Source organism: Protomyctophum parallelum (genome assembly GCF_964188405.1).
Source record: "Protomyctophum parallelum genome assembly, chromosome: 17".
NCBI lineage: Eukaryota > Metazoa > Chordata > Actinopteri > Myctophiformes > Myctophidae > Protomyctophum > Protomyctophum parallelum.
In genome coordinates, this window is record NC_139719.1 from 34,128,579 (window position 1) to 34,155,038 (window position 26,460).

Here is a 26,460-nt window from a genome sequence, read left to right on the forward strand (position 1 = left end):
GTTCAACTCACAGTGGACAATGAAGGGAGAGGAAATGGGGATTGAACTACAGAAGGGGGGGGGGGGCATGTGGGCATTTGCCAAACATAAGCCTATCCTAAAACGATCAGACTTAATTTAATTCCAAAAGCCATTTGAAAGTGCTTTCCATTGATTACTTGCTGATAAACAGAGCCAAAGAGAATCTATATTGCTAATATTGGACACAGAGTCTGGAGTGGTTTTACAGCAGTGACAAATGTGTAGGCCGTGAAACTCCAGCCGACTAGTTCATTGCACCATATAGCCTGCTCCTATTTGTTTTGTGGAAGAACAGCAATGGTAATATGGACGTGTCTCTCACCTGGCTGATGAGATTGAGCAGTGGTTTGCCCTCGGAGCCCACCAGGCAGGTGAGCAGCTGTGGAATCCAAGCCAGCCACTGGATGGGTGGCACTCCGATGTAGTACTTGTCCACTGCGTCGGCCAGCGTGTTCTTGTCATCAAAGCTCAACAGCCACAGCACCTAGAAAAGAGAAACAGACAGATGGACGCAGGGAGTGACAGTGAGAAGAGGTGTAGGAATTAAATGAGTGAAAGATCCAACATTGTGGTTATTCTATCATTACACTGTCATTATTATAATATTCGAAATGTTCTGCAGTAATGGGAGTTACACTAATGCGCAGGGGGAGGCACGGACTTCATTAGTAGTTAGATAATGGCTGCTTCCCGCAGTCCTAATTCACAGCAGGGGGTGGGCGTGGAGGAATTAACAACTAGGCACGCCTCATGATGATCAAAGCCGAGTCAGTGTGAAGCCCATCCCTCCTTCGATCCAGAGCATGAATTCGCATGCACGTTTGACAGTATGTGTTTGTGTATGTGCGTGTGAATCTTACAAGTGTGGCCGTGAATGTTTCAAATGTCTATTGGAATGATCATCCAACTGTGTGTGTGTGTGTGTGTGTGTGTACGCGCGCACACACACACACGTGTACGCACAAATTGACTAGCAAATCTGTATGTTTCTGTGCACGCATTAATCTAAAGTGTGTTTGAACCTGCAAACACAATGGGTATGTGTCTGCAATGCATGTGTCAGTCGGTGATGATCGAGACATTAACCCCTCTCGGATCCCTTCTGGCTCTGCTGAGCCAGTTGACCGGGGCTCCACAGCTTGTGTTTAATTACTGATAATCGCTGGTCATCTCCTCCCATCCATCAGGACTAGATGCTGCCAAACTAGCCTGGCTTGCCATGTGGCACTATACCAGGGGCAACCAAATCCCCCCATCCAAACCGCCTCTCCACTCTTCCTCTCCATTCCCCTCTTACAATCATCCACTTCAGAACAACAACACAGAGATTATTAGAATGGGGGCGGTGGTGAAGGGTAAATGGACCGCATTTATATAGTACCTTTCTAGTCTTTCCGACCATTCAAAGCACTTTACAATGTACTTCACATTCGCTCACACACACACACACACACACACACACACACACACACACACACACACACACACACACACACACACACACACACACACACACACACACACACACACACACACACACACACACACACACACACACACACACACACACACACACACACACACACACACACACACAGACGTGCCATCACACATTATATGCTAATGCATACACATTCACACACAGACGGTGGAGGCAACAATGCAAGGCATCAACCTGCGCATCGGGAGCAGTTTAGTGCTTCGGTGACTTGCTTTGGAACACAGCCAGGAGGAGCCGGGGATGGAAGCGGCTCGCAGACGGCCGGTCTACCTCCTGAGCTAATGTCACTAAGACTGATGACGTGGTCTTGACTTGGAAGCGAATGAACCACAGAGAAGTGAGAACATGTGGTGATGTTATCCAACACGGTTAAACAGGGGTAGTTTGTAATTAAGCTATCTGAATTAATCCATTGGTGTCTGGCTCTCCGGACTCTTTTTGATTGGAGAACAGAGCGTCGGTCGAGGGAGTTCTGTGGCCTTTTAATAATGACTCCTCATGGTTCCTCCTGCCAGTAAAAGGTCATGTAAATGACCGAGGTAATTGTCGGATTCCAAAATGTCAATGGCAGCTTGTCATCAATATGAATAGCAATTCCACACTCAAGAGGCTTATCTAATTCTAAAGAGGTTTGGAGAGTATTTATCTTTTACAAAAACTGGATATTTATTTTTGTCACATAATGAAGCTGAATATTTGAGCAAGATTTTGATTATACATTCAAATTATAATAAAAAATAAATAAATTAAAGGGTATTATCGCTATCAAGACTTGTTATTTAAACTGGTATTCCTCATCAGTTTTTCATGATGAAAACAGAATTTCTGATTGCGATGTTACACCGGGAATAATTAGCATGAGGTAGGTAGGCTGCATTTCTAATTTAACTAAAACAAGCGTGGTAAATCATTTGAAGTATGCCGTTGCTGGCTCCCCTTCTACCTAACCTTCTATTTACGTTTTGTTTTCAAAAGAAAAAACGGCTGGGTGAAGAAAAGCGCTAGCCAATAAGTTCAGAGGGACGTCGTTCCAAGTTGATGACAGTGTTCTCTGCGGTGTTCTACATGGGAGGGTTTGGGCCCGTTGCCCGCAGGTCCCGCGGGTTGACCCGGATGGGTCAAGGTTTTCAGCGCATTATTGCGGGGCGGCCGTGGTTGAGAAATGACAGAGAGAAGTTACCGTGTGGTGGTCCCCAGGGGGTCCCTCTACTGTACTGTACTGTCACACCCGAAATCACGTAATTGCTGCTAAAAACTCAGCTTCGCGTCATGCGGCTGTGCACGGTGTGAAATAAACAGCATTCCGGTAGCTCTGATTCTGTCTCTCTCTCTCCTGCTCTCCCATCTCTCTCCTCCTGAAATCATCTAGCTTGTACAATATGTTGCTTATTTGATCAAGAATGCACAGCTGCCAATGATATCCTCATTAGTCATTATCCTGAAATTCCGACCACGGCCGCTGCGCCTGCAACTTTATTTGAATGTCCCACGTAATGTTCTAATGTTAGGACAGGACACTCAGTGTAGTCATCGTTTAATGTTCTCTCATGTATTATATGTACACAGTAGCCTAGTCCCTACACAATTATCTAACATAATTAAGGAAATGTCTGTCTGAAACACTGTCGCTGCTCCTCACTCGCTGAACCAACCGCTCTGAATTTCCACACAGGAAATTGGCCATTACATTATGGAGGGGCTTAATGAAGCCCCTTTTTCAATTGAACAAAGTTAACGCTGTTAATTCAATTTATAAGTGAATTAAGTTTCTCCATAGACTTATAATGGGAAAATGGGAAAACTCACATTCCAAGTATTTTTTGTGATTGTAAACCCCACCCCACCCCCCCTGGTATATGAAATGTAGCCTACATACGTTTTTAGGACACCTCCATCTGTCAGTGACCTGACCTAGTCCTGGCTAGAAAGATACTGACGCAATATGGAAAAAAAGCCGGCCCGCGCATCACTACTTGGTAGGTTAGAGAAAAGGGTCACGCCAGGCTGACGAATGATGCGACAGGGAAGACCATTAGTTTGTTAACCTTTGGAAATGGTAAATGGTGCATTTATATAGCGCCTTTATCCAAGGCGATTTACATAAATTGTGCATTACATTCACCCATTCACAAACATGCACACATTCACACATCGATGGCGGCAGAAACCATGCAAGGCACCAACCAGCACATCAGGAGCAATTAGGGGTTCAGTGTCTTGCTCAAGGACACTTCGACACTAATTCTGGGGGAGCCTGGGTTTGAACTGCCATCCAGCCACTCTAAACCTGAGCCACTGCCGCCCCTGGAGGCAGAGGCACTTGCCTTCCGTCAAGCCTCTGGACCCCAGACACACTGTTGGACAGGGGAACCTATCAAACTACTCTTCACTCCTCCAAACTCCAAAGAGATAGAATTAAATTAAAACGAGAAGGAGCCTTGCTTCTCATCATCAGCGATAATGTATGGGGCAGAGGGGTGTACCGAACCTCGGGACCAAGCAGGAACAGAACCAAACATGCCAAGTACCGGGTACCCATACAAATCATTCAATTTCGGTTCTCTCTCTCTCTCAGTGCAGCATTGACGGGGGACGGGGGGGATCGTTTGGGGATTTGCGCTTCGTTCAGCCATTCAATCAGTGAGAGAACATGCAGCTGAGTGATCAACGAACGGCCATGCACAGCACATCAAAGGCAGAGTCTCACAGCTGCAGAGTTGATAATTAATGGCTCACTGCACTCCCAATGCAGTTGGAAAAGGAAATAATCACTTCTGTCTGTGAAAATAACCAATGCTACAGTTTGAATTATGTACACATGCACATGAATATGTTACTCTATTCATTACATGTCTTAAATTGACTTAAAGGAATAAAGCTTTTTGTTAAATAAACATTTGACCTATTATTTAAGTTATTTTATACCATTTTGGAACCGAAATAGGGAACCGTTAGGAACCCGAATCGATAAGTAGAACCGGAATCCGTATCGGACTAATAAAAATCCTGAACGATACCCAATGATCCCTAGTTAGGATAGTAGAGAATTAATGGTGACCCAATTTGAAGAAGAAGCAAAAGAGGGTACTGATACATTGTACAGCGATGAGGGTTGTGTGGAAGGTGGAGCATGTGGAGAAAAGATGTGTGATGCGGTTTTCTGTTTTCTCCCAAATAAAACACAACAAAGTAACTTACTGCTATGCATTTACTGCCCCTCAGGACTCTAGGAGAGGAGATAAACTATAACAATTATCTATTACTCCCCTCCATGTGCACCTTCCTTGTCCATTTGATGTAAGGCCCCCTGACAGCCACCCAATGTACATACAGTCTCACCATTATGACCCAGATGATCACTCTTGCGGGTTTTACAAGTATTTTGCAGTATTAGGCCCCTTTTCCACTATGGGGTGGAACCAGAACTATCCAGAACCTGAACCTATTTTTTTTAGTTCTGGGTTTGTTTCCACAGCGCACAGCGCGGTACGGCACGGTTTCAGACCAGGTTCTCAGAACCTTTTTCCGGCCCTGCTTTTGAGGTAGTACTAACGCTGAGTTCTGGGAACCTATGGGCGGGGCCAGCAGCGCTGCTGCTCTCGATTGGTCGAGCTGAGGTGACAGCACTCTGAGCACTGAGGAGACCGGAGCGAGGAGAAGCGCACACAACACAACAGCGCACATTTTAAACTCCTAAGTGCGACACAGCGACAGCGGACACACATAAAAATAACCTGGAAAAGCACACAGAAACACTATGGCCACGAGAGAGGGAGAGACAGAGCTTGTGTGTGCGTGAGGGAGAGAGAGAGAGAGAGAGCCATAAAGCTGTCGCGACGAGTTGTTTGCTTGCAGTTGTTGTTCTACACTACAGCTAACAGCTAGGCTAACTGCAGATGTGTGTGTGTGCGTGTGTGTGTGTGTATGTGTATGTGTTTGCGTGCGTGTATGTGTTTGCGTGCGTGTGCTCGCGCGCGAGAGCGCCATATAATCTATTCTAAATTGCCAGAACAGAATTTTCTTTCTTTTTCAGGGCAAGGCATTAGGCATATCATTACTAGAAATGTGCTGTACACAATACTACACATTGGAAGAATTAAATTCAACTAGCACAACGGTTAAATTATTTGTATTTGCACATTTCTTGATATTGACATTACAACTGGACTGGATGTTATGGCACAATTTGCTCAATCTGCTCAAGAGGCACTATAATTGCAACCCACACAATGTTAAATGCTATATTCAAAAGGTGGGTTATCATTTATCATATGAGCTATAGCCTATATGAGATATATTTTTCTCTTGCAGTTTAAGCAAAATATTGTAGACAGGTAAAGGTTGGAGAACAACTGGTCTAATGCATTTAAAACGGGTGTTTTACTGTTGTCCCACTCCCCACATGGAAAGGAAATCCATATCAGCAAATATAGCCTATATATAATGTATGCTGCATATATCCATGTTCATATAAACTACAGTATGTGCATATACAGTATATCTATTATGTATAGGAAATATATGTGACAGCTGTGGCATGTGGCTGCCACAGCTGTGGCACATGTGGCATATAAAAATATGTTCATATTATTGGTTTAAAAAAGTACAATAAAGCAAATAAATTTGAAAATAGACAATCTACAAGCTCACGTGTCTCATTGAGCTTGTAGTTTGTCTATTTTCAAATTGCCGAAATGTATTTAAGTAGAATACTATATACAGCTACTTTCCACCACTGTTGAATAATAACCAGTCATTATTTAAACATGAATATCTCTGTATTCCGGGACCCCCCCGGCCGTGCCAAGGGGGAGGGGGCCCTGCCGGCCGAGCTACTCAGCAGTGGGGGAATAGGGGGGGGGGGGGGGGGTTCTGGTTATATGGAAACGGAAGCAGAACTTGGTTCTGGAACTACACATGGTTCTTGGTAGTTCTGGGTCCTGGAAAGTTCTGGTTCTGGTTCTGGTTCCACCCCATAGTGGAAAAGGGGCCTATGTTATTCATTTCTCTTCCATTTTTCTGCAACACTGTATTGCTTTACCAAATTATAAAAGCTGGATAATGGATATGCTGTCTATGCCCTGTTGATGTTTTTAAATCCTATAGTTCTAATGCTGTAATGCAGTGCTAAGACCTTTATTCATTTATTGTATTGTATTTCGTCTATATCTGTTGCACACCGTTATTGTTGATTGCTGTTTTTTATTGTAAAATAGGCTTTTAAACTCAATGAAACTTTCTTGTTAATTAAGGGTTAATATTGTTCAGTCGTACACACCAATATCACACATGAATCTAGGCTAAAGATAAATACAGAAAGATGTCGTTATCAAATCAAAAGCAAGTGGTAACGAATCCAAATCAGTCCCTAACACACATTTTGGCCTTGTATAGGACAGACACGTTTCATCCCATTTTGTCTAGCCCTAAAGGCAGGCAGACAAGCGCACGGAGTCGTGCATAAAAAGCACACTCTCTCGACCATGACCTCACCTTGGCCAGGTACTTGCGGGACTTGCTCTCATTCTGATGGCGGCAGGCATGGAGGTAGCAGGTGATGGCAGAGACCCCAAGGTGCAGCTGGCGGTCCTTGACGAAGATGTTCTCTAGGTAGTCTCCCCACATGGCCCAGGCCTTCACCAGCACATCATGCATCTGGACCGCCGCAGAGAACGCCTTGTTGGCCTCCTCTGACCTGGAAGAATGGACGAGCGATGGGGGTTAGTCGTTGAAAGGATGAGTTGAAAGTTGAGGTGTAAATGGCTTTTTGGCCAAAACTAAAACACACAACAGGGTTCTACAAAATACACCTTGCCTCAAAACAAACTAAAGGGGAAGTGGAGAGGAGAGGAGTGTGTGTGTGTGTTGGATGGACGACTGGGTGCATTCCATGTCCTCTCATCTCCATGTCCTTTTGCTCACTGTTGCTGTTATGCAGTTTACACAGCTTGATTTAAAGTCACACAGAGTTTGTAGGTTCTGCGAGTCAAAATCGAGAACCTATTTCGCAGATCAAAGCATCGTGACGCTAGCTGGCACTGCACGTTAGCATTTTCCAAGCTCATTAGAGTACTGACAGCTTGCCGCGTTGAGGCAAATGGAAAAAAGGCTAATGGCTATATTTATCTATATTTAAAGCAATTTACAGCTGAATCCACAGGAGATTTGGTAGCTAGTTAAAGTTGAGAAGATCCTTGGGATGCTGCACCCATTTTAAACCATTGAGAAAATTCACACTTTCGACATTGAAATTTGGAGTTCCACTGCACCCGTTTGTGCTGACGAAAAATATCTTCATCAGCTGTTTGTTTTTTTGTTCACCACACTGAATAGGATCCTAACAGCCCCCATTGGCATGTAGTTTGAATAATTTCTACCTCCCACTCCCATCCCTCCTAGGGCTTTGATTAATAAGTGAAGTGCACCTCAAGAATCTTTTACCACCGCAGTAGTCAATAAACATGGAGGGGCCTGTCAATCAAGAAGCACTGTTTCAGAGTAAAATAAAAAAGACCTCCAATTTAAGTGATGCCAAAAGTCAATACCCTCCTTTGCTTACTTAGTTATAAAATGTCTCCCAAGCCAATCGGCTCTAATGTGTTATTATAAAAAGCCTGTTTGCCGGAAGCTTGATTGCTGTGGGAGTCAGTGTTGAGAGGCCCCCTCCAGTAATGTGTAATGGGTGTTGCCTCCATCATGCAGACATTTGCCAAAGTACAGTACATCTGTGCAAGGTACTGCTCCACGGAGTCCACGCACAGAACGCCTAGCTTGACTGTCAAACATCACTCCACGATCCCCATCCCCATCGAATGCACGCTCACAAACACAACTGCACATATAACCCTAAATTGCATACATACATACATGCATTCACACAAACACACACATTGCTACAACCCCTAACCCCAATATGTTGCCAATTCTCCTCTGGCATGATTGGGGGGAGGGGGGGTAATGATTGCTTTCAACCCTGCAGAGGTGCAAAGGCAAGTTCTGCTGATCCCAGAGATTCTTGCAAATTGCCTCAAGTTAATTATTCAGCTGCATATACATTTAATACGCTGTCCTCAATTTGTCTTTCACCCCACAGGACACCATCATGTCAGAGATGATGAAGAGGAGGAAAGCCGAGAGGCAAAGCCATGTTAAGCGGGCGTACATGAACAGGGGTCCATGGCTGAATGCACGCGCGTGTATGGAATTGGGGCAGCTGAATTAAGAGAGCCTGTGTGTGTACAGTAGCTGCAGTTGTGCACGCAAAGTGCATACATTTGTATGTGTGTGCAACAACGGTTGCACTTTGATGACACTTAATCCCTATATACTAATATAGGGCTTAGATCTACAACACATTGCAATGTGCTGTGATTAGCTTTGTCACTACATTTGAATAATTGGCACCTATAATGCAATTCCCAAAATAGGTTATCAGGTAGAAAGTGGTTACCACATTGCCCGCCAGCATTAATTCTAATTCACCCGTTAACGGCCAGCACGTTGTGCCCCTGGGCACACACCCAGGGAGAAAGTACCTCTGACACCGTTTGACCAGATAAAGTGAAGAACAAGAGTTGAGTGAAAGGGGGGCAGGAAAAGAGAGAGAGAACAAAAGGAGACATGCATGGGACCAAGAAGTCAAATAAAAAAGAGACTATAAGTACCAGCTCCCCAGTCATCCCAAAGGTAATCTCTCAAGAACAGATTCCGAGCTGCGCTACTGAAACTGTCGGCAGGGGCATTCAGAACACGTATACATTGTTGTTACTTGTTAGTGGGAATTAAAACATAGGCGCCCCACAGGAAGAAGAGGGCTGACCAAACAGGCCAACATCCTGTTATCCACATTCTATGGGGCGGGCGCCCCCATAGGCAAATTCAAGGAAACTTTTTTTCCTACCAACCAATGGGGGTTCCCAGATTGTCCCAAAGGTGACAATTGTGGAGCCAGATACTGCATGTACACCAACCCCAGACAAACAGACAAGCAGGCAGACAAACAGGGTTACATACTTGTTGATCTGAGCCAGGAACATGCCCTTGAGAGCATAGAACTCAGCAGTCATCTCTTTGGTGAAGTACTTTAGGTTGGTTGACTCAATCACCTCCAAACCCTGAACACACGCCAAAATGGAAGGAAAACATTAAGCAAAGAAACCCGGCTTTAGACTAGGGGAAACAAATGATAATGTGCATATTGTGATATTGTGTCCTGCAGGTCCTAAGTCTGAAAACAAGACTACAGTAGATCCCAATCTAGTACATGGCTGGACCAAAATGCTTAAAGGAGTAGATCACCCCCCAAAAATTATTTATTTTCTATCAATTACTCAACCCATAAAGCCTTGGATTCATAAAGATGTTTTTGTCGCATTCTAAGCCAACAATTTGATGACCGGGTCATCGGTCAGTAGAAGACTCAGTTGGTTATTCAATTGAGTCTCAAATTATTGGCTTAGGAATGGATCAAAAACAAAAGAATCTCCGTGAATTCAAGGCTTCAGGAGGTGTGTGATTGATAGAAAATAAGTTTTAGATTTTTTGGGTGAACGACTCCTTTAACGTGGGTGCAGGTTATTTCAGCTCAGTTTCTGAGGAATTTCTGAGTAACTGAATTGAATAACCGAGAAATGTTAGATTATTTTCCATTCCATCAGGCTTTTTGCTTTTCAAAGCTCTGCCTTCTGACTTTCGGTTTTGATGTGTTCATCCTGGCATGCTCTTTGTCCATATTTATACAGTAAGTGCAGAAGTAGGCTAGATTATCATATCCTGATGAAACTGTGCATGTCAGTGCTCATCTAAATTAATCATCATCATCTAATGCGTAGGTTAATAAAATAATGTGGCTAACCAAAGAAGACATAGTAGGCCTATAGTAGACAACATTAGATTAAAAAAGTGTGTGGAAAAGTCAGTATTTATTTGTTTTTCCCGTCCATGCACAACTAGACTGAATGGCTGCATTCATAAACATGAGTAGTAGAGTAGCAGAAAATCAACCTGCAACTTCACTAGTCAGAGCCCCCAGACTCGTACTCTACTCACTACATCCTATAGCCTGGAGGGACAATATAGTAGTTCATTAATATGCCATTGCCAACCACCTGCTGTAACAGTCAGTCAGTCAGTCAGTGACATTCACAGGTGCAGGGCTGGCCTGTTGGTCCAGCCCACAAAACAAGCTGCAAGGTGTTCATTAGGAGGATAGAAGCTAAATGAACTTGTAGGAGCCAAAACCTTATATTTAATTATATTATTTATTTATTGGCCCTCTGGTGGTGGTGTTGTGTAAACTAATGATGTCTGCTCTCTGCCTACTGCAGGATACCTTATAAGGAACTGTATGTCACAATAGGGGCGTGACAGACTGGCAAGAACAGTCTTTTGACCTTGCAGCTTGTTTTGACGGATTTTGTGTTATTTTATTTGTTTTATCCTACAAGTTTGAGTCTCCCGTTTTTTTGCATCCCTGTAAAGGAAGATAAATAAACAACTTTGATTTAACACCGATTTAACACCTGGAATGGACATTCTATTTTATTCAAACAACAACAACAACAAGCAAGCGTCTTCAGTATAGTCAGTCTGCCCATGAAGTGGCTCACACAAAGGGAGAAAAGTGTTTTTAACAAAAGGATAAGTGGTCACTACTATCCGCCACTCGGCTACTGTATGTACCATGGTGACAAACATTGTGTGTAGAGAAGTAAAGGTGGGAGTTAGTGAGAGAGAAAGAGAAACAGTTGAATGAGAGAGAAGAGCAAAGAAGAATGTCTGATCAAACAAAGAGATAGTGAAAGAAAGAGACAGAGGGAGACAGAACCAAAGAAGGCAGACATAGATAAAAGCCAGAACGTCAGTGAGACAGGGAGAAGAGAGACAGAGGAGAGAGAAAAGCATCTCCTGGCACTCTTGCGGTGTGTGCTGGACTGCTTCTATTAATCAGAATGCTCTGCAGACTGAGTGTGCTCCTGAGTTACACTCTTCTCTTCTAAGACTCACAGCTACTGACAGTCACCTAGAGACACTCCAACAAATCTGCACCTTCTCACTCCCCTGCTTTCTCATATTAACGTCAACTGTGGCTAATGGCTGACAAGTGAGTAAGCCAGTGACGTTTCAACATAGGGCGCTTTTAGTGTCCGGGTTACATTCAGGCTTCTCTTCTGTGTCAAACAGAGAAGGAAAGATGTAGAGATGACATAAAAGTTACCTGCATGCACTCATTCTTGCCCATGACGCCAGCCAACTGCAGATAACATTTAACCTGCTGTCTGATCTTCTGGAAGCAATCCACGATTGGCACGGTGGGGATGGTGTGGATTCGACTTAGGATGTCCAGTGCTACATTCACCAAACCCTTGGGGAGGAGGGGGAGACAATTTTTTAGTCAACTGTGATTTTTGACAAATGTTTGCAATGCAAATACGTGCAGTCGTGCATGGATGAGTCTCAGACTGTACAATGGCCACCATTGAATGCTATGAATAATATAGTATATCAGAACCGTATCAGTCCTCTCTTAACACTTTGAGTGCCACCTTGTGGCCAAAAGTGGTAGCGCAGATACAGGCAGATCTTACTATGACGCACATTTTTTCGCTAGCTTAAATGCATGTAGCAAAACATGCTAATGCTAGCGAGTTAACGCCGATGTCCATCTTTCTCCAGAAACGTTAATATTCTAATAGCTATGCACCGTAAAATCAGAAATGAGCTCTGAACCTCGTCTATCTGATCAACACCACAGACAGTGCCGTAGTTTCAGAGAAAACAGCGTCTAAAGATCGTGGCTAAAACAGAAGCTAATGGATGTGCACACGCACAAACAGTGCAGGAGGGGCCCTAGCAACCAGGCCTAACAACTGGAGCGAGGCCTTCTTATATTGTAATAAAATGCCTTAGAGCGAGTATACTTGTTCTGAGAACCAAGCGTTCTTATTTGAAAGGACGAGTATACTCCTCCTGAGCATAAAAATGTGTCACTTTCAACCTAGCTTCCCTATTTTAAATTTTCTTTAGACTTGATAGACACAACATTAACATTAAATGATGTTAATGTTAGCCTTTTTTGATGAAGTAGTTAATCAAGGTGTGTTTATTCACTTTTCTCTATCAAATGGTGGACAATCATTGCAGTTGTACCTGTTTGCGTCCTATCTTTCCGTACTGAATGATGGCCGAGGCAGAGGCGTGGACTCCAAGCATTGCATTGTTGTTGTTAGGGTCATGCTGCGTATTAGTTTCGTAGGCCGATACGATGGCTGTTGGGAGTTCAAGAGGAGAGACACAGTAAGTAATCTTTACCAATTCAAAATTTCTAATCACAAGACACTGCTGTTATTTTCCCACCAAAGACAAAGGTAGAACAGATGGCTTCCCTAAATTATCCTGATGTTACATAGAGCCCCTGGCATCATTCTTTCATACTGAAACTATACAAAAAGTCTGCAATTGTACCACTCCCTATTCACGCTTTTAATTAAAACTGCTTCCCCACATGCTCACACAGTATATACCGTATTCGTGATGCACAGGTCAGGTTTTGTTTTTCAGTGTTGTAAAAACTATAGACAAGGGTCTACAAGTCATATGGTCAGATCAGTTGAGTTATTCTTCACCATATTCTTCAATAGCGGGCGAGTTAATGTATGATGTTTACCAAGAGGGGGGGGGGGGCATTTTCTTGGCATGGTTTGAGTTCACTTGTCCCTCCCCACAGAGGGAAGGGTCACTGCCAATCAATACAAAGTTATTCAGAGCGTTCACCTTTATCCTATGATTAAACACAGGCTGAGTGGTCATGGCCACCGGGGGACCCTTACAGATATTGAACATTAAATGTGTCATGGCTGGGAATTTCTGTGAAGGCAATTCCATTTTACTTTTACTTAAGCTTCAATTGTTTCAAGTATAAATGATTTTTTTTTTCACACCGGAGCTCTACTGCAGAAGTGGCTCCATCTTTATTCTGGTATGAGCCCTGACTTGTTGAGACATCATATTTTGCGCTGGGCTGCCTCTCTGAATGGTTTCAAAGTCACCGCGGTAGAGAGAGCAGCAATGAGCAAAGTAAAGTAGGTAGGTAGGGTTGTGTGTGTGTTTGTGCGTGTGTGTCCATATCCTGCAGTGGGAGAAAGTGCTTTCGAGGGCTGACATTTGGAAATGTACAGAGACCCTGAGGGGGTTCTGCACGCCATGGCCTTTTAGAGAAGACCCCATCCTGAGATGAGTGGAAATGTGTGTTTGTGTGTGAGTGTGCCCGCATACATATACGTACAAATGTATGTGTGGCTGGTTTCAGTGAGGAGAAAAAAGCATCAGAGTATACTGTACGTGAATGTGTGGTCTGCATGTGAGTTTGTGTGTGAATAAGGAGGTGATAGGGAAGGAAGGAAGGAAGGAAGAAAGGAAGGAAAGAAAAGCAAGGAAAGGAAAGGATGGAGAATGTTACTTCTGCAAGGTCATAAGTGCCAGGGACGTCATCCCATATCTAATTCAACTATGCACTGGATGCCATGCCCGTAAAGACGTATTGTCCGTATTTATTTCTTTTTTTACAATTTTATTTTTTAAATTTGTTTTAAAACGCCCTCTCTTTTTTATAATGGGAGAATTGGCACGCAGAGCCTAAACTGGTGACCACCAGGTGGCGCTGAAGGAATTAAAGGCATCAATCTGCTCAGTATGACAGAGCTAAACCACTAGGTGAAAACCTATAGAACATGGCAGGACCACAGTGGATTTTCATTTTGCCAGGTGCTTGAAAAGCGCCTGGACTACATTTGCACGCAATGGACACTTTTTTATGATTGCTTGTTTCTAAGCCAATGGGAGACATACCCATAAAACCCATAGTCTGACGGGCATAAAAAAAACGCCGCAACGTGGAGTGAGTGGCAACAGAAGCTAATGTTATGAGCTAACTGGAGCTAGAGGAAAGACGTAACAAAATACAGTGAGTGAACCAACAGAATGTTCGTAACGATCGAAAAATGACGCTACAACAGCTTGTCATTCTTGTTTGTTTTTTTTACTTTTTATCTTCAACATTTTAAATTAATATATATTATTTGTTGCATATACAGTATCGTTGATCAATCAAAATAGAATACATTCGCTCTTAGCTTGAGAGATATATGTACAATTATCTGGTTCAAGATTGTACTGTACATCATCTTCAATGTTCTAAAGGAAAGCTATATAAGTTTACACCCAATATCGATCCTATGAGACCAATGGCGATGCAAGCAAGCACTAGACACTCTTTCACACACATTTCAGGTTTGTCCTAAACCATTTCTGCAATAAATATTTAAAACATTTTCAAATGTTCTAATAACCTTTTACCACTGCAGTGTTTGGAGTACCTGCACAAGAGATGGATCTTAGTCACTACTCACTTTGCATCTCTTTTGCTACACAAGTTGTATATTATTGGTAAACCCTTTAATAATAATTATAAGGGTGCGTTTGGACAGCCTCAATTTGTGTATACAAACTATGCATGTGCGGTGTGTGCGTGTGTCATACATACTCATACCCTGGTAATGGTGCTGGCGCCACATGAAGATGCTGCTCCAGTGTGACAGGTCGTCGGAGACGATGGGCAGCCGGTTCCTCCAGGTTTTAACCACCGTCTTCATGTCGTGGAGGCTGGTGTTACGGCCTAGGCTGGCTGGCTGCAGCCCAGCGTTGATCTGAGCTGCCTCCTGGAGCTCTATAATCTGCTGCGCCGCCTGGGGAGAAGAACATGCATTTGATTCTTAGTAACAAGAAGGAAGTAGTACCAGAAATACATCAAAGGTATGAAAGAAATGATGTACTTTAAGTTTAAGGAACTACATTTCCAGTATGGGAAGTGCTCTGATTAGGTGTCCGCTACTGGGAGTGCTGGGAAACACAATCCTCCTAGACCTAGACCATAGGTTTTCAGAATCTTTGTGCCCAATTCAAAACAAGGCACTATATCTATTTCATACTTTCAAAATATTTCAAAAACAGTGAAAATAGCCGAGCTACAATAAAGCTCATGATGATGTGACGTGTTGTGTATTTGTAGATCAGCCATTTATAAAATAGTTGTAAAAAACAACATTGAAAAATATATACAGTATTATTGTCACCAATAACGTCATGCCTAAAACAGAGACCCACTGTTGAAATTGTTTAAAATAAAGTATAAAGTTTGTATTGGGAAAGCAGTGTACACAAAGTGCTGATATATTAATTTATTAAAAATGTAAAACCATCAGTTTTTAATATATAGTATATATGTGTGGTTTTCACAAATCCCAAGGCACACCTCAACTTTTCTCACAGCACACCAGTGTGCCTTCCCGCAACCTTTGGAAACCACTGCCCTCATGACTGGTTTAGTGTTCATGATGGATAAAACTAGCCAGACCAAATAGCCAGCACAAACTAGATGGATCAAAGTGACTTATCGGCTATTTGCCTTAAGGGACAGCTAGATTATGGCTTGGGGCCTCGTGGCACAGGACCCATAAAAAGAAAGGAGAAAAAAAATGACATTACTTCAATAGCTAATCAGTTCCTTTTGGGTGCAAGAAAAAGAGAAGGGAGCGTTGAGATGGGAAAAGTGTGGAAATTGATAAGTGAGGTCCCTCAATTCCCATTCTGGGCGAGAGAAAAAGGCATCATCGATTGGCTCTAAGCTGCTTTGTGAACGCATAATCAATCTTTCCATTATAACAACCCATCAATCAATATTAATACTGGGCCTCATGATCAATATCGCAGGTGATAATCCATTGATCGTCAGTCACCGGCGAGAGCTGGGATTTGGTGATGGCTTGATTCAAGGGGTATTTGAACCCTCATGTGTTTGCGAGGAGTCCAGGGGAGATTCATTTTATAAATCTCACCCAGGGTTGAGTGGTGAGATAGAGTGTGAAATGGAGATTTACAACAGACCGCTTGACTGGGCAGAGAAATAAATAGCTTGTTTTTCCTCTGCTAGGGTAAATAATTGCACTATGCAAGTGCACACACACACACACACACACACACACACACACACACACACACACACACGTGCATGCATAATTGCATACCAGGACACATGCACACACAAATGCACAGAATCACGAATGAGCGATAAAGAACGTGGCCACCCAATTCAAATACCCGTTTTGAGAAGATAAACGTTCTGAAACGATCTGACCCCCAGCCACCACTGCCAGTCTGCCACTGAATCAAATCGTCCCAAAACAAAATAAATAAATTAGGCAATACAATATCTTTCACAATTATCTGTTAATATCAGCTGATGGCCCATTTCTAACCTTCATTCAGACTGTCCCATTCATCATGCAAATGTAATTCTGCTGCAGGTATTTAATCAAATGCTATCTGATGGCAGGCAAGTAATTACAGCCACTCTACGCTAACTCCCTATTTTTCCTCCACATTCCCTCCCTCTGTTTCTCTCCATCTCATTCTTTGTCCAGCCACACTTTCTCTCTTTTTCCCCCTTTTTTCTCTATCTACTCGTTCTCTTGGCGCTCTTCTTTGGCGTTCTGTCTCTCTGCTACCTTCCTGCACTCACTTTCACTCTCTCTCATGACATCACCCCAATCTCTTTGCCTCTCTCCTTCTCCTCAGTTTCCCAAATCCCCACCTCACTTGCTCTTACACAGTGGTGATCTTGGCTGCCCATCTATCGTAATTCCCTTTAGTGGAGTCAAAGAGGCTATTTTGTAATCTTCTATCACGAGATCCACAATCTCCACTGCATAGAATGGGGGGAGAGAGAGCAAAAAAGAGATGAAAGCTGTTATCAGTGTCACTCTACAACGTTAATGTTGGGGCCTCTTATGAAGAATCTCTTGATGGGTGACTCTTGAAGAGCTTATCAATGTGAAGTGCTCTCCCTTCCCTGACTGTTGTCTTGGCATTCATGAAACCTCAGTTTTTTTGTGTGCATTTGATTCCAGTGTTGACACCATCATGGTTATGAAGCGTTGGTTATTTCCAAAGACTCATTGCATACGTGGAAACTGTACTTCTGAGAAAGAAGTAATCAGTTTTGTTACAGAAAAACAGCTGAGATCTACGAGGGCATGCGTAGATGTAGATCTACATCTATATATAGATGTCTATACATCTACATCTATATATCTACATCTAGGTACCGCGTCCGCCGGACGCGGTACCTAACCTAAACTAGGGATGTGTAAATGTGTCCAAAATGAAAATCGATTTGTATAATTCAATATTAACGATTAATCGTTTGGGGGTGGGGGGACTTTCTTTTTTTTTTTAAGATTTTTTTCTTTTTATGAACCCTACAAATAAAAAAGTCTTCCCCCCAGGGGGTACATAAGCCAAACAAATTTGGGGACCCCTGACGTAGATGATTAACAATAATTTTAACTCTTGAGAGTTAATATGGGTCCATTGTGTTACTAACATCATCTTTTGGATGAGGACCACCTGGAACCCCCTCAAGGCCCACTGGTGGTCCCTGGACCAGTGTTGAGCCAATTGATCACCTTAGCAACCCCAGCCTAGGCCTGATTAGGTCAATTCCCAACACCTGCTAAATCCTCCAAACATGCAGCTACACAGACACAACCCAGGCACACTTTGGAAGGCCTATAGCCCTGTCCTGTATGGATGACAATATTGCCTTTCCAACAGATTTTCATTAAAAAAAAACGATTATCGATTATTCATTTTAATAATCGATTTCAGGTCCAATTAACGATTATCGATTAATCGGACCCATCCCTAACCTAAACTATGTATTCTTGTTTTGTTCTTTAACGCTTACCTGAAGGAGCGGAGTATGAACATGGGAGACAATGTGTGGCAGCCTCCTCCACTCACGTATGGCCAGGCTAGAAGCCATCTCTACCAGCCTCTCGATGAAGTTGAGCTGCTGCTCCTCCGGATGGCAGATGGCCAGGTAGCCACGGTGCATGTTTACCTTCCACGCCATCTCTTTGGGACAGCTCAGCTCCACCTGGGAACACAGACAGATGTGAGAAAATGCAAACAAATTACACACTCAAACATGTAGTAGCAGAGCGGTTAGGCGCTCTAAAATGACTCATCCAACATCTGGGAAAAAGAGGCATACGACTTGAGTACGACTACGATCCAAATGACTTTGTAGCACTAATTGAGACAAAATATGAAGGCAGGAACCTGAGGCCCTTAGTTGACAAAAGAAAAATAAAAGACATTGGGAGTGCACTCTGTAGGATGTGAGGCAAAAAATACAGTGCACTTTCAGATCAGCGGGGTTTAATTAAATGAAAACATCCGAGGGGACAATTTCTATGACAATTTCCTGCATAATGAAGTAGTTGTGGAGTAGGGTGGGAGGGAGAACTTGCACGGTGCAGTTGTTTTACCTATTCATTTTGTGAGCAGCTTCAGCAGGGCTTTTGTGCTAATGACTAATCAACCTGTCTGCCCTGACATGGAGGGTGGAGGAGAGGAAAAAGTCACCCGCTATTGATTAAAATGCTGAGTGCATTAACCGCTACACAAACAATAGCCTTGGGGTGCCCGCAAAACGTCAAACCTGTGGATCACTGGGGTCTTTTATCCGTGTATTGATGTGTGTGTGTGCATGTGGCATGCACATGCACGTGCATGCGTTTACAAAGTGAGCAACTGACTCAGAGAAACAGATTGAGTGACAAAAACAAAAGGCACATTAGTAGTAAACACAAAAGGAATACTCTCTCTCTCCCTGTGTGTGTGTGTGTGTGTGTGTGTGTGTGTGTGTGTGTGTGTGTGTGTGTGTGTGTGTGCGCGCGTGTGTGTGTGCGTGTGTGTGTGTGTACACGCGTGCACAAGCTTTCTTTTCCGACAGAGGAGAAAATTACAGCAATCGGTCAACATGCACTTATCAGCGGTGACACATGATGAATATCCCACAGACAGGGCTGCCCTTATCAAGGAGCTGGCTTAATTGAAAGCAAGGGGACATTTGGATTCGAGCCTCACAGACAGGCGAATGGTGAGCAGACTGGTGAAATGACTCTCTCCTCTCTTCTCTGCCACTCCCATAAAACCAATCATCCCGAGGCAGATGCTGGGGTAATTATTCATGCAGGCAGCTGCTGTAAATATTAGCTGGTAAAACTGGAGCCACAGTTGAATAAGGGGTTGGGCTATGTATTGGGAAAAGCAGAGAGAAATGAAAAAAAAATCAAGAAACTGGTACAGTGGACAGAAAGGGGAAAAGGAACAAACAAATGACCAAAGGAAGGAAGGAATAAGGGCAGGAACAAAAGCGAAATGAATAAATGAATGAAAGAAGGTGGTTGGGGGAGAGGTAGTGCAGGGCTGCTATTGCCGTCCAGACAATTTAATTAGGTGTCACCTTAGGACGGAGTGCCTCAATGGATTGGTTCCAAGTCTCCTTGAAAGAGCAGAGCAGGGGAGTATTTGTTATGTGTCAGGTACTATCACACTCTCGCCACCACGCCTACACTTTGTTTTAGGAAACATGAGGTCAATAAATTCGTCGCCCAAACACCTGCAATGCATTTCTACAGCTTTATGGCCTGTTCACTCGCCCGCCTGATGCCCCGCAATATCAGGTTGCTATACTTCACGAAGACTAGGGCACATATACACAGAACTGTACTGCAAACCAGCAACAGAATCTCAAAAAGCCAATATAGTTTCAGTCTGGAGGTGTGTGTGTGTATGTGTGTGAGTTCAAGTATCTCGTTCAAGTATCTCGGGGTCTTGTTCACGAGTGAGGGGAGGACGGAGAAGGAGATCAGCCGGAGATTCAGAGCGGCAGGGGCGGTATTGCAGTCGCTGTACCGCACTGTTGTGACGAAAAGAGAGTTGAGCCAGAAGGCAAAGCTCTCTGTCTACTGAGCAATCTTCGTTCCTACTCTCACCTATGGTCATGAAGTGTGGGTCATGACCGAAAGAATAAGGTCGCGAATACAAGCGACCAAAATTAGTTTTCTTCGACGGGTGGCTGGCCTCTCCCTTAGAGATAGGGTGAGAAGTTCAGTCACACGAGAGAGACTCTGAGTAGAACCGCTGCTCCTTCGCCTGGTAAGGAGCCAGCTTAGGTGGTTCGGGCATCTGGTTAGGATGCCTCTCGGGCATCTGGTTAGGATGCCTCTCGGGCGTCTCCCTAGGGAGGTCCTCGACGCACGTCCCACTGGGAGGAGACCCCGGGGCAGACAAAGGCACAGTTGGAGGAAACACATCGACTCACTGGCCTTGGAACGTCTTGGGATCCCCCAGGAGGAAGTAACTAATGTTACTCTGGAGAGGGAAGTCTGGAGCACTCTGATGGAGCTGTTGCCCCAGCGACCCGACTACGGATAAGCGGTCACTCAGCATAGCAGTGGATCACTCTCCCTCACTCACCTGTACAAGAGCCTCCTTCATGGCAGCCCAATTGGAGACCCTCCAGGCACACTCCAGAACCAGGTAAGGGTTGGAATGGCCTTTAGACTGGCCGTACTCCGTCAGTGGCTCCCACTGGTTCAGCTCCTTAGAACAGCTGAATGCGAGAAGAGATTGTTAACAGATGGCACTTTCTCTCCACCAATTTCCACCACGGTGCGTTCCGACCTTTTTGGCTGGGGACCCCCGGAAATGCTTTGGCCATGTCTCGCAACCCCCGCCCCCCTCTCCACCACCAATACAAACTGACTGCAAAAATAATCATAAATAAATACTGAAACCAGATATAATCATTAAAAGAGCCATAAACGACAAGACGTCTAATTGCCAATTATGGACCGGATGCCACGGACGACAAAACGTGCTCCCTTGAGAATTCAAAAAATATATATATTCTCTATTTTTTCATATTTAGAAAATTCCTCTAAATCTGGTGTACAGGTGATGACATGCACATTACATGCATAATATAATTTCTTACTCAACAGTACACTGTTGAGATAAGAGGCCTTGGTTACCGTATCCAGTGGTCCTCCCAGAGCTGGTATTCAGGGAAGATGGCTGGAGAGGCGTTACTCCTCTCATGGTCCTTCCTGGCTTTCTCCATGGCCCTCTCGTAGCTCTCCTGGGCCTGAAGAATGGAAGGACGGAAGGAGAGAGGAATTTGGAGTAAGAGAGCTGCATGGCTGACTCGGTTTGAGTTTATTATGGGAAGAGATCCCCTTGGAAAATTTGACATGGACGAGAAATACGTTTATTCTTCAAGTCCTTTCTATTTTACAATTCATCCAGATTCTTTTTTCTTTTTTTTCCCCAACAGGAAACTGGAAGTTCTCTAAAACGCCATCCATCTGTTAATAACAAAGACACAAGCAGAGACAGTTAGAATTTTCTATGATGTCTGCTTGAAGTGAACTCTCACCTGCTCAAAGAAGCCATGCTGTTCATAGGCGATGGCTGTGGCTGTCTCTGGGAACTTGCACCTCTTCTGCCAAAGGCCTGCCCACATGTCCTCTTCCTGCAGCAGGGAGTACAGCTCTGCCAGAGAGTCCAATATCTCCTATTAGAACAGTAAAACAGTATTAGAATCTCCTGAAACAGGACAAGTATTTAGAATCCCCCATTGAAACACGCCTAGTGCCGTGTGACATCTGTTTTATACATTTACAACTGCTGTATATCCTTTGCATTTATTTCTCAAAATACTGACACACAATAGACTGATGATGCAGCAGAGTGCAGTCTCAGAAGCTCCAGTGCTGAGGCATTTTCCTTCACCAAGCTACCAAATAAGTAGACTAAGGTTTTTGTCAGTTCAGGACTGACTATTTCTCATGAAAAAGCAAACAAAAAAAGATGCGTACATCACTAATGTTTGTGTGGGAGAGAGACAACATGTATACATGTATGGGACTGACGCTGAATTTTGGTATATACTGTAGATAGCAAGAGGAAACACCACTAACCTGTGTGTTAGCAAGTGCCTGGAGAGACCTCTAACCTCTGAGTATTCGAAACAAAACTAAATCCAGGACTTTATGCTTTAGCTTCAAACTACCATCACCCCCGTTCACCTCCATCCCTCACCTGCTGTGGTGGCGTGATGCTCTCCTGCTCATAGAATTCGGTGCTCTGCTTGGGCTTGCTGTGCAAGCTCAGGCCCTTCTCAAAGGCCTGCTGTTCCAGCATGAGTGTTGAGCGCAGCCACAGGTTGTGAGTCTTCCCCAGGTACTTGAGCACGCAAGGCCGGATGGGAATGGGAGGCACACACTGGGACATGGCCTCCACAAAGCAGTTAAGGGCACTGGGCTGGCAGTCCCGCTGGGCCTGGTGGCTGCCACTGCACAGGAACGGGCTCATTTCCCCCGACAGAGCCTGGTATCAGAGGAGGAGAGGTACAGATATAGTCTATAGAGCGGTCTCTCTTTTCACTGCAGGCTTGCTGAATATAATACTGCAGTTTTTCTATATACCCAAGAGGAAGCAGTTGAGATCGACAGAACATTTTGATCTCTTTTCAGACACCTGAATATACATGTGGAAATGGGGGTTAGCTACAGTATATACACACAATGCCAGAGAGAACGCCAGTACAGAGAGAGCTGGTGCAATGGTGCAAAGTTATAAAGGACTTTGGTTTAAATGCATAATGATTTGATTACAAAACTGTCTAAAGAATGGTGTTGGTAAGAACCCACAGTAGCACTAACCAATGGGTGGACGGGGACAGTTATTTATACAGTTACAGTATGTGGTCCCTGGCATGCATTTTTCACCTTAGTGGGGATATGGGAGGTTGTGGTCGCAGTCGTAATTTTGCACGTAGTTTGGGTGTGTACATTCCTGTGTTATGTTTTTTGAAATTTTGTTTGGTTGTACACTATTTAATAAGGATAACTGATTGAGGCATTAAGGGACCTAAGATGCATTATAAATGCATGAAGGGCAACTTCTGCAATGGCTACCGTGGTATCATCAACCACCCAGCTTAACTTTAACTGCAGTGTATTGATGTTTCATTCAAGGGATGCAACACAATGCCTTATTCCAGGAAAGGGGAGAGCTGAGAAGATGCACAGGGACAGCAGGTTAGGGGGAAACATGCGAGGCTCGTGCAAATAAGAGAAAAGAGACGGAAGAGGGAGAAATAGCAGGCATCTGTGGTCGCATTTGTGCAATGTTGAATGACTGGCACTGTGACACACAGGAATAAAACGACGCCGACTGTGATGAATATCGTTTCTGCTGCTCTATATTAGCATGAGCAGCAGTAAACTAATTTGCTTTAATTTGGTGGGCGGTGAGCGAGGCCTGTGTGTCAACCAATGCCGAGCTAATGGGGGGAAAAAATCCCATCCTGTCTTGCTTTCCCATGGAATTATCAGCCTGCCCACATAGCGACCCAAGCTAAACTGTAATCACTCTATTTACTCCATAAATTGATTTCCTGCAGCCGTGTCCTGAAATGCCATAGGGTCAGATATGTATTGGGGAATTAACGCGCGTGACACACTCGTGACTCAGAGCCTGTCGCAGTGTGAAAACTTTGTAATTAAGACACCATATTTTCCTATTTCCGGTACATTTTTTTAATGACAGAAAAACTTCAAATCAGGGCCTTTTCTTGCGTGCCTCTAAATAATCCTGGCATCTGATTCGTTAAACTTGTTAACTTCTTTCAGTAGTCTTCAGTATTTAACATAAATTAATCTGTCATCATTAAGTGGAATTGCGCATTTTTCAGATGGAAAAGGGATTGCCAAGGTCAGAGTTACAGTCTTCTTTCTTGCACCAGGGATAAGATACATGAGAAAGGAAGTGTATGCATACAGTATGTGTACTGTATGTCAGATATAGATGCCGAATAAATGTCTGAAAAATATCAGAAGCACAAAGCTGGAAATAGAATGTATGTGTTTGTGTGTGTGTGTGTGTGTGTGTGTGTGTGTGTGCACATGCTCAGTGTATTAGCAGAGCTGCTGTCTGCAAAGTCCTGTAAGACAAATGTGTATTCATTCATGCTAGTGAATGTGTGTGTGCGTGCACGCGCATGTGTGTACTGAGACCGGCCAGGTCAGTCCAGGGCCAATGCCCCGTGTCATGGAAGCGTAATGGTCGGTTTGGATGACTGATGAAGACAGGGACCAGAGATGAGTCACATTGGGCACTGCTGTCTGACCTGCCCGTGTCCTGGTGACCTTCTGTCAGTAGATCCCCAGGTAAGCTATACCTTCTCCAGGAAACGGAAAAACAAAGTAGACCTGTCCATTTTTGCTCCATTCTTTGTTTGTTTTATTATATATTTTTTTTCCTTGGCATTTCCGCTTTATTTCAATAGCGACAAAGAGAGACAGGAAATGGAGACAGAGTGTAGGGGAATCATACATAGAAAATAGGGACATGCTGAAGAGGCATTTTGCGCCCATGTTAAATACGTCCTAACCATTCGGCTATTGGGTTGCCCCTTTTTTGACACTCTCCCGAGGTGAACCCGGTTTGTTAGTATACTCACATGCTGCTGTCGGTCAGACAGGATCTTCCAGAGACGAGGGAAGAGTTGTACCCAGGTCCTCTCTGCCAGAGGTGTAGAGATGTGACACAGCTGTACCAGGGCATTGAGGAGTGCCCCCGTCTGTCCAAGGAAAAAAAAGGAAAACACTGATGCTCAATAATGGTAAACTTGACCGGAGATAGTTAAACCATTTTTATGGGATTGTATGGTACAGATGAGAAATATGAGGGATATTTATGACGCAAAGTTTTGTCCAAAACTTGCTTCATTGAGATTAGCCCTGATGTGCCAATTTATCTCAGATTTTGGTGACCCTGTGGCCTTTCCTCTAGCCCCATGCTTAGCCCCAACTTTCTTTCTTCTAAAGAAGCTTGTTGAGTACATTCCCCCCATTATCATACCTCAAGCTATCTAATAGGATTCTAGTATGAATCCAACTGATTTAGTTTTTCCCTCTATTGGCACCACTAGTCCAATTTTCCAGAAGGGCTGTTCCACTTTTATTTTCATTTATGTTTACAAAACATAGTCATACAAGCCTGAACCAATCTAATCAATTGGGAAATAATAATGCACATGGACACAAATGTTGAGCAAGCGTTTTCTCAACAACGTTGGACTAACAACCCAATGTAGGCTGCCAAAAATGAGAAAAGAGCTGGATAGAACTGTAAAAGTAGAATAAACATAGGAGCAGAAGACGGTGTGTGGGGAATGTGGAGACAGCTGGGACAGCTTTTTCCACCAGGCGACCAGGCTTATGAACAATGGGCTGTTGGCTGTCTGCCCTCTAACATGCACACTCAGAGGCAGCTGTGAATGCACAACCACACACAAGCAGGCAATAATAATAATATTATATATATATATTGTATATAAAGTCGAAACCTATACACCACAAAGTTATAATTTTAAACACATCCCACACAGATGGGAACAGACACTATGAGATAAGATACATGCACATACACATGAGGTAGGAGTAGGACCCATGCACCTTACAATTGTGAAGTTGATATTGTATTATATTATATTGTATTACATATTGTATTACATTTTTAAATTACCATTGTTACTACTGTAATTTTATTTTATTGTAATTTTATTTTATTTTATTTATGTTGGGAAACTTAACCAAAGATATTTACTCTTGTATGCTTGTTAAAGAGAAACATTCAACACAAAGCATGTTGTGTTGAATGAAGGGGTGTCAGGCAGCTGCTGATTCTATGATGCCCTGGCATACCTTGACCTCCCTCAGTGAGTCCAGGAACTTGTCATGGCGGTTGGTGAGCATGTGCAGCTGGTTGCCGGCGTCCCTCTCTGCCTGCTCCTTGGTCTTGGGGATGGCCGTCTGGTCACCTGGCGCCAACTCTATGTCAATCTCCACGTCCTGGCAGAGGGGAGGGAAAAAGTCAGAAAACATATTCTCCATTATTACAGCTTTATCATTTTCCCTGTGTTTCCATATTAGTTTTAGAAGAAATGCACTCTACATGAATGA

The 26,460-nt window shown here is 43.6% G+C and overlaps 1 protein-coding gene across 5 annotated transcripts in view; it reads right to left on the reverse strand.

The window, feature by feature from the left end:
• trrap (transformation/transcription domain-associated protein) overlaps positions 1-26,460 on the reverse strand; it is a 133,735-nt gene that overhangs the window by 24,794 nt on the left and 82,481 nt on the right. For all 5 annotated transcript variants that reach the window (XM_083788056.1, XM_083788053.1, XM_083788055.1 and 2 more), the window contains exons 51-63: positions 26,203-26,349; positions 24,957-25,076; positions 22,532-22,819; positions 21,867-22,004; positions 21,463-21,575; positions 20,906-21,041; positions 18,324-18,515; positions 15,069-15,264; positions 12,671-12,789; positions 11,739-11,885; positions 9,536-9,636; positions 7,016-7,217; positions 344-505 (exon numbers count right to left, since the gene is read on the reverse strand). In XM_083788056.1, coding sequence (XP_083644182.1) covers positions 344-505; positions 7,016-7,217; positions 9,536-9,636; positions 11,739-11,885; positions 12,671-12,789; positions 15,069-15,264; positions 18,324-18,515; positions 20,906-21,041; positions 21,463-21,575; positions 21,867-22,004; positions 22,532-22,819; positions 24,957-25,076; positions 26,203-26,349 — 2,061 coding nt within the window. The remainder of the gene's footprint in view (positions 1-343; positions 506-7,015; positions 7,218-9,535; positions 9,637-11,738; positions 11,886-12,670; positions 12,790-15,068; positions 15,265-18,323; positions 18,516-20,905; positions 21,042-21,462; positions 21,576-21,866; positions 22,005-22,531; positions 22,820-24,956; positions 25,077-26,202; positions 26,350-26,460) is intronic.